This window comes from Lactuca saligna, chromosome 6 (assembly GCF_052625555.1).
Source record: "Lactuca saligna cultivar CGN05327 chromosome 6, ASM5262555v1, whole genome shotgun sequence".
NCBI classification, from domain to species: domain Eukaryota; kingdom Viridiplantae; phylum Streptophyta; class Magnoliopsida; order Asterales; family Asteraceae; genus Lactuca; species Lactuca saligna.
Window position 1 is genome coordinate 40,503,882 of NC_136422.1, and position 9,214 is coordinate 40,513,095.

At 40.8% G+C, this 9,214-nt stretch overlaps 2 protein-coding genes across 2 annotated transcripts; both read right to left on the bottom strand.

Annotated features, from left to right (window-relative positions):
* Positions 1-532: 532 nt before the first annotated feature.
* Positions 533-4,580, bottom strand: CSLD4 (cellulose synthase like D4). Its single transcript, XM_078961481.1, has 3 exons — positions 3,752-4,580; positions 1,756-3,666; positions 533-1,632 (listed from the first exon to the last, which is right to left on the bottom strand). Exons 1-3 carry the CDS (start codon positions 4,177-4,179, stop codon positions 669-671), a joined length of 3,303 nt encoding a protein of 1,100 aa, XP_078817607.1. The 5' UTR covers positions 4,180-4,580; the 3' UTR covers positions 533-668.
* Positions 4,581-4,700: 120 nt separating this feature from the next.
* On the bottom strand, positions 4,701-6,204 carry LOC145002190 (protein NDH-DEPENDENT CYCLIC ELECTRON FLOW 5-like). Its single transcript, XM_078961482.1, has 3 exons — positions 5,637-6,204; positions 5,098-5,562; positions 4,701-4,984 (listed from the first exon to the last, which is right to left on the bottom strand). The coding sequence occupies exons 1-3, from the start codon at positions 6,159-6,161 to the stop codon at positions 4,790-4,792; spliced, it is 1,185 nt and encodes a 394-aa protein (XP_078817608.1). The 5' UTR covers positions 6,162-6,204; the 3' UTR covers positions 4,701-4,789.
* Between the last annotated feature and the right edge of the window lie 3,010 nt (positions 6,205-9,214).

Below are 9,214 nucleotides of genomic sequence, written 5' to 3' on the forward strand. Positions count from 1 at the left end.
TATAAAAATAATGTGGAAGTAACTGTAAACGGTTGAAGAATAAGTTACATATCATTGGTATCATGGTATGCATGGTCTTACGAAGCAAATAAAAGTGAACAAAGTAAAATAATCTAAAGCTTGATTTTAAAGGTGCATATTAGAACGGGTGGTCGCATTTGTCCATGGATCGGTTTAGATTATGACTACTTTGCATTTGTTAAAACCAAAAATAATCTAAACTAGTTTTTTGACAAGCTAACTTAAGATAATTTATCGGTAAGCTAATTTATAACTTAAAAATTAACATTTCATCTAATATGCCAAACTGTGCCTAAACATATTTATGTGCTTATTCTCACTTCTCCTTAACAGATGAACAAATCCATTACCATCAACAAACATATCATCATATATGTCATTCTCATTATGTATTACGTACAAAAAAAATGGACAAAAACAAAAATGGCATGGTAAATTGAGAACCAATCACGTTGTAAGCCAACAAGTATCTATAACTACAAATGAGATATAATAATTTCAAACCAATAAATATTACAAACCATAAACAAATCTCTATTCATGGTATGTTAACTTAACAACAACATAAATATACAAAACTATAAAACCAAAAAGAAATTGTAAACCTAAACAAAATACTTTAAAAAAAAACTCCGGTCGAAAATCTTTCAAGGGAATTTAAAACCAGATCCTCCGGCACTTGCATCCGCCGGGCCGGCGCTAGGGTTGATAGCAACCCACAACAACGACAGTGTGATAGCGATGAGCCCAGACCACACAAAGACAATCGTCGGCGTCTTTCCTCTCCTCCCCATCAACCCTTTGAAAAACGGGTACAAATGAGCCAAAACCCAGAAACTAAAAAACGCACCTCCGATGAACTTCCCCCATTGCGGGTTTAAACTGTAGATCGTCCTCGAGAAGGCAACAACAATGGCGAGAACGTTAATCATGGCGATAACAATTGGAGGAATCATCAACGACGTCCATTTCACTAGATACAACTCTGCGTATATGTCATCGGCGTCTTCTACTGCTTTTGCTGTCAAAGTGAACGAGATTTCAATCCCTGCAATCACCTTCAACAACCCTTGAACCACCGCCGCCAAGTGCGAGCTCGTACCGGAAATCAACCAAAACTGCTCATTCCGCCACCAATCTTCTAGAGACACACCGGACCACCTCACTTCCAACACCGCGAGTCCGATCAAACATAGGGTGATTAGTAACAGGTAGATTAAGAAAGTGGCGTTGAGATTTTTCACGATGAAGTTACCGGATAATAGCGAGAGCGCCGGAAGGAAGCAGTAAACGAGGAGGAAAATGGATGTAAAGGGGTAAATCCCAACATTAAGATACGCTAAACGTTGTAGAAATTTGAGGCGTTTAGATGCCAGAAAAGCGTTGTTTCTTGAGAAGAAAATCTCGACGGACCCCGTCGCCCATCGGAGCACTTGGTGGAGTCTGTCGGTGAGATTGATCGGAGCAGATCCCCGGAAAGCGTCTCGTTTTGTGAGCCAATAGATCGACCTCCACCCACGGTTGTGCATTCGATACCCCGTCACCACATCCTCAGTCACCGATCCATAAATCCAGCCCACTCGATCACCCCACTCCGTTTTGTCCTCGTACCTGTGTTCCAACCAACAAAGATTAAAAATGTTTCACCATAAGATAAATAAATATGATGGTTTTCTTTCTGGCTTTTGTCAAGACTATGTTTTTATAACTTCATTTTAACCATACAATACTTACCAACAAGAGATAACCGAAACAGATTCGGCTACAATAGTGGCGTCAAGCAGTTCACGGTTTTCCCGGAGCACGCCAGGAGGGCGGCCGTACTCGACTGCCGGGTGGTCAGCGATCGGCCGCCCTTGAAACTCAGCTACGGGAATCGATGCTGCTAAAAGTGTTGAGTTCCCGAATCGTCGCGGTAATTCATTAACATCAAGATCTGGGTCAAAATCGGATGCCTTCAATGCTTGTCTCTCCGATGGCGATTCATTGCCACCTGTCCCCTTATTTGTTGGTAGAATGTTGACCTTTGGCGGGTCAAACCCGTACAAAGCAAATCGTCTAAACATGCATCCCGTACCCACATAAAATGGACCTTGTACCCCATCAAGTGCTCGCATGTTTCCATCAAAAAACACGGTGTTGTGATTTGCGTAACGATCTGAAGGGTCAATTCCTTCGAACCGCTGCGGGAACTGAATGTAGCAAATGTCTTCGCCTCCACGATCCATCATGAAGCAAATCCCTTCACGGACCGCCATGCAGTTGTTCACATAATGATCACAATCTAAGTTCAAAATAAATGGCCCGTTCGAAAGGACTGCAGATGAACGCACAAGCGCATTCATTGCTCCGGCTTTCTTGTTATGGTCATAGCCAGACCGCTTCTCTCTCGACATGTATACAAACATTGGTAATCTTATATCGATATTTGAGTAGTCGACAAGGCTCTCATCTCCTGACCCGAGTATCGGGTCAGGGGACGGAGGCTTCAACATTACTTGCAGGATACCAGGGTGATCACCTTTTGCATGATCCTTACTAGGGTTGGCCCAAGTACCGGGCCAATGAGTGCCATCAGCCATCCATGTGGCCCGTTTGATCTTTATCGGTTCTGTTGGGTCTACACCGCTATCCCGAACACTCTTTAAGATCTTCATCTCCTCCCTCGCGTTAAACGCGTCAGATCGTCTCCGTATCGAATCCGGCAAGTTATTAATTCTCACTTTAAACTCGTCATACTCCCGCTTCACCCTTCTCCGATCCTTAACGAAATCGTTTCGTTTCTTGTTTTTTGTTGGATCGCCTTTTAACGAGAAATACGTGTCCGGATTTCTTGGCTCAATGTCATGTTTTCGACAAAACGGGACCCACAAATCTGCGAAGCTGCAAGCTTCCGCCATGGCCTCGAAGGTTAGAAGGGAACCACCATCATCGGATATGTAACAAGCAACCTTCTCCACCGGATATTCAATGGCCAAGATCGATAAGATGGTATTGGCGCTCGTGAGCGGCGGCTCTTTCTCGGGATCCGCGGTGGAAACAAAGAAATCAATACCGGGGAGGTCGGACCGACCGCTAGGGTTCTTGACTTTGTCCGGTAACTCGAATTTATCGCGAAGAAGGGGAATGTCAACCGAACGGTTGACCGGGCAAAGCTTTGGGATTTGATCCAAAATCCACGAGAACCCGAACCAAAGCTCACATATAATCGACATTAACCATAACCACATTGCATCAGGATTCGGGTGTCGAACTCTCCATGTTAAAAATAAACATAACACTACAAAACGAACTACAATCAATGCTCTATAAGGACTAATGATACTAGTTGGAATAGGAATTCTCCGGGTGAGCGGCCGCCACGGTTTGTCCGCCGGATCTCCGATACCGCCGCCCATCCCACCACCTTCCTCCGGTGGCCAATATGCATTACCAACACCATAGGTACCGGAAGTCTCATTAAACAATCCTTTGTTATGATCAACGTTGTTGTTTCTCTTTATCACCGACATACTCCCCGGAAGTGTCAATGCTCCACCGTATGGTGGCTCATCATCATCCTCCGACCTGTATGGCTCTTTGCATCCCGGACATAACCCATTATCTTTCTGTGCATCTAAAAAACAATCTTTACAAATCCTAAATCTGTGAAAAACAAAACCGTAAATTAAAACGAAAGATTTGATTTGACAATTTTTAGTTTTGAGAAACCCACAACAGAAAAACAAACCTGCATTCACATGGAATAATATCTACGCCTTTATCATCTTTCATGACCTTGCCATCACAAGCTGGCATGGAGCACGACGAACCTTTGGAACTCGCCATTTGTGGATGAGTCGCCGCTGATTCAATTACTTTATCCAAGAGATGGGCACGTGTCACGCTGTTGAAACCTCCGGTGAATAACGAATTAGAAACATATTGTTGTTCAGCTTTTGTAGCCACTGATGTCTCATCGTCGTCGGAGGATGCCGGAATATGAACTGTGTAATTCGATGAGTCGCCGGATGAATCAATTTCATCTTTTGATGATGTGACATATCGCCCACTTGAAGTTCGCCGGGCAAATTTTAAATTTTGGCCGGATCCGGAGGACCCACCACCACCTCCGCCGGTGTTCTTTATTCCTTTTTTAGATGGTTGGGAACTTGCCATTCCCTCACCATCTAACTAGATTTGATTTCATTTAATTTACGCCATTAAAATCCCTTATTATTCTGGTTTTCTCAATTATCTTTTAGTTTGGTGAAATTAATCCTTTAGTTGCTAGTCGAACGAGAATGGGAGAGCACAGGAGAGCGAAAGAATGAAAAAAAAAAAAAAAAAAAAAAACAATTTTTTAGCGTTGGTTTCTATAAATAACAACTTTTCACGACAATAGTTTTACTCATTCAAACTTAAATAGAAACTTTTTAGGAGGTAAAACGAGAGGTTGAAAGTATCTACCAATAATATGGTAAATGTCAATGTTGGTCTAATGTAATTAATAGGTTAAGACCTAGACAACTATACACGACTTTATCTTTTTTATTTAATCTGATTAAGCCAAAAAAAAACATGGCTTAATGCATTAAGACACTAACACAAAAACGACAACAACACCAATAAATCCCACCCATGTGTGTATATTTGGAGTCTTGTGTGTCTTTTTTAATAGCTTTTCTTAGAGAAAATCAAAATAAAACTGTTTATGATTTCTTATATTCGTAGAATTCTAAAATAATGAGTCCTTATGTAACATTAAAAGCGATGTACATATATATGCTTAAAGATTAGGGTTATGCAAGTGTTGCACACCTCTCCATTCAGAATGGGGACCTATTGTTATTGGTTTGAGCAATGCGGCTTGACCGATGCATATATATGAGTACTTGCCATATGACTTATGGTTCGAACCAGGGCTAAAAATGTACAACTCGTTAAAGCCTTCTCTACCCACTGCAACTGAGTTCCGTTTACCCTGTAATAATTACAGAGCATGTATGCGTATCAGTCTAATTCATATTCTGTAATGTCATGTAATGTGGTAAATAGATAGTCAAATTTAGATGTGATTTTTTTTTATAGAAGTACCCTGTCCATGATGGTGAAATTCCTCGGAGCACTGGTGTAGATCAAGCTTAGTTTCTCAGTTAAATGCTTGTAGTTATCATCCTCTTCACCTTCAATCTCTTCATCTTCTTCCCCATTTTTTGCTGTTTCATCTTTCATGTCCTGATTCGGGCTTCCGAGTCCCCAATCTGATAGCAGTCGCTTGAACCCTAATTGACGCGAATCATTCTTGTTAATATCAGGAGGAATAATGCTGAATTTTGAGAAAATCTGTGGTTTAACGAAGTAATTTGCTCTCTCGAGCCCGACGGCGTATGATGCTTCCGGTGTGCTCACAGCTAAGTGACCGATGATCGATCCTGTTAGTCGGAGTGATGAAGATCTCAAATTCGTGATCACGATCTCTGAGCTTATAGCATCTTCTTTCAAAGTCACAATGTGTTTGATTTCAATTTTGTCTTCTGAATTGCTACTAATCAGTTCTACCTAAGAACATTAGGACAATTTCAATTCGTTCATACAGAAGAACGGGAAATAGATATCGCGAATTGAGTATTCACCTGAATGGACTCATCTGGACTTCCTCCAACATTGCGAAGATTCCAGATAGTCGGAGACCATGAAATCACTTCATTTTCTTCATCGTCGCCGCCTCCTTCACATCTGAAAGCTAACGAAACGCCGCCACGGATTACCGCACCACGGCCGTCGTCCCCCTCGGATACCGACGTATGCAGCAACTCCTGTAATCCTCCATGCCACATACGCGGCTTGTAGGATGTAATGAGTCCACTTGGAAGCATGAGAGTGGCGACACTACCGTTGTCCAATCCCATCCTGACAACGCAACTTTCTCCGAGGCTTGTGAAGGAAGTGCCATGGCCGCTGAATTCTGTTTCGAGGTAATCGACGTTGATAGGTGGGTGTGGAATCGAAGCGGCTCTTGGCAACTGGAAATTTCTGGTGGAGGCGTTGAAGTTGTTGTGAGGTGGAATGAGATTAGAGGTGATTTTGGTGATGGGGTTTGTTGCAGGTTGAAGATGGATGATGTTGGATGAGAAGATGGAGCTGTAAACCGTAGCCATTGTTTTTCTGTTTTTTTGTTTGGCTTTTCTAATTATTCGTGTGCATTTTATATGTTCGAAAAAAAAAAGATATTAAATTAACTGTATATATCAATTTCAGAGTACATATTGTTATAACTAAAAAAAAGATTGGTTTCAGACCCAACTAGAATAAAACCAAGACCGCCAGTCTAAAATGAAACTGGACCGAAAAAAAAAAATTGGACCGAAAAGGACATTTTTATAACTAGACTTGCACAAAAGAACCGATTTAGGATCAAACCCGAAAAAATCCAAGACCGGACCGGTTTAAAACGAAACTAGATCGAAAAAAAAAAGATCTTAAAAAAGACCGAACCGAAAAAGACATTGTTATAATTAGAACTGCACAAAAGGACCGGTCTCGGACCGAACCCGAAAAAAACCAAGACCAGACCAGTCTAAAACGAAACTGGACCGGAAAAAAACGGTCCTAAAAAAAATATACAAAATGACCGATCTCCGACCGAACCCGAAAAGAACCAAGACCGGACCCGTCTAAAACGAGGTTTTAGATTGGACCGAAAAAAAAACAATCTTAAAAAGGACCGGACCAAAATGACTGTCTCGATATCGTTGAAAACTGACTTTGAGAAAAACATGACCGTTTTGAGACTGATCCCAAAAAAGATCGGGTCGTTTTAAGATCGGTCCAAAACTAACCGAAGACCAGTATGAGACCGATCCTAAAAAAGACGGGAAGCTAAAGTTTATAAATATGTTATTCATGTGTTAATTACACAATTTTTAACCATACTCTCTAACTTTTATTATTATTATTATTATTATTATTATTATTATTATTATTAAAATTGTTGCTTCTTCGCTATGGGATTTGCCATCTTTAGTCCACATATTTTCTATATATACAAATTCGTCCGATTCTATGTTGACATTGCAATTTGATCCTTACCAGGGTATTGTCATCGGGTTACTTTAACTCAACCATGGTCACCGCTTATTCTCCACCGCTTTACATACTCAACAAACATCCGTCTTACATCCTTCCAGAACTCTCTTTATCTCTCTCGCCATTATTGTTTTCTTCCTCAAGGTTTTTTGCTTCGTCAACTGCTCTGCTTCATCTTTCCCCTTCTTCTGAGTCGTCATTCGGTTTTGGGGAAACGATGGTCGATCGATCAATACTAGGGTTTTTAGGGTGGGGTTATCGCTTCTCATCTTCTTGGCCTTATCCAACCGCGTCTTTATCCACCGCTCAAATTCCCGATCCTTCCATCACCCCCCACCGCCTCTCTTATCAGTTCGCCTCCGTCCACCTTTCCTTCTCCCTTTCTCTACAATCGACCGAGACCCTAGGAACGACAATTGTGAGATAGCGTCACATGTTCTCATTTCGATTCTCCACTCACTGCCTCAACTGCAGGTAAACACTTTAATCTAACACTGTACTACCGTCTCAGCGCCATCTCCATCTTCACCAACAATCACAGCAACATAACCAGGACCTATTTCTTCCATATGTTCAGTGGTGGTAAATAGGGTTGTGGAGGATGTAACGCCCGCAGATCCGGGCTAGTCAATTTAGAGGCAATAGGGATCGAAAACGAATTTTCGACAAAATATTATTTAGAATAAATAATCTTAACCAAGTTGTAGAATATGTCACAAGGTTTCCGTACATATAAAGAACGCCGAAATCCGAGTTATAACGAAGAAGTTATGGTGCGCATATTGTCTGAATACTTGTTGTCTATGCTGGTGAAAGCTTTTTATACATGTTTTAAATGATGTAAACTGTATAAAGTATTTTATATCTACAAAATATGTTGGGTAAAACATGGGTAGATGAATGATGAGGGATAAAAGCTGAAATAGAGGAACATTAGTAGCATGGACCTGGTGCCCTATAGGTATACATTGGCAGCAGTGGACCTAGTACCCTATAGATGAGCACTGGCAGCTGCGCCACAACCCGTAGATGTTTCAGATCTACGGTAAACGTCCTAGCAGCTGCACTCTAAGGACAGTATGGGCAGTTGCGCCTAATAGGGAGCCTTATGACCATGACAGTAGCGTTTAAAGGTCAACACTGGCAGAAGCGCCTCATAGAAAATGTCCCAATTCTGGCAGCTGCGCCTAAGTGACAAGATTAGCAGTTGCGCTTGAGCAATGTGTCATTGGCAACAATGGACTTCATGTTGTTTCCTTAGGATGATCCTTAGGAATGAATGAATGAGAAATAGTTGATTCTTAGGGTAGACCCTAAAGAATAAAGAAGATAATGGGGATGAATAATTGGGTTGATTGTTTGATTATTTAAACATAATAATTATATTATTGTGGGTTCCTATGTACTCACCAAGTTTCCCAACCTGACCCACTCAGTTTATTTATATCATAGGTGTTGATATGAAGTCACATTACACTGAGAGATTAAAGAGATGTAGATCACTAGTGTAAATAAATGTAAGTTCTGTTTATGCTTATGTTCCTGTATTGACGATGACATTCCAAACGTTTTAAAATGAATAAAATATGTTTCTTCGAAAATGTTTTAATAACGTATTTATTGTGTTTTTCTGGGAACGAATTCCGCAACATTTTTATTAAAAGAAGAACTCTGATTTTTATAAAGCATAAACAAAATCGGTCTTTTCTGGCCGTGAAAATGGGGATGTCACAGTTGGTATCAGAGCATTAGTTTAAGCGAACTAGGAATATGGATTTATTTCTAGACTTAAACTTAGAATGTTAAGCGGTGATTGTGATGTGTGAGCACTAGATTATTTTAGGAATTGCGCCTAAAATGCTTTTATGTGTTAAATACTTGTGCCTGATATGCTGTTATTTGTTCGGATCTATGGTATGTTCCTGACCGGATCTGGAAACCTTATGTGTTTAGGATTCTAAGCGTTTAACTACGATATTAAAACTAGCATATAAACGTTTCGGAGTGATAAGGATGATTTAACCGTCAATCCTAAGTAAAGGTCTAGGTTCACCTTATTCGGTGTATAGATCAAGATGGCAAGAACCCGTAGCGGAAACGTCAATGCAAATGGGAACCGAAACCA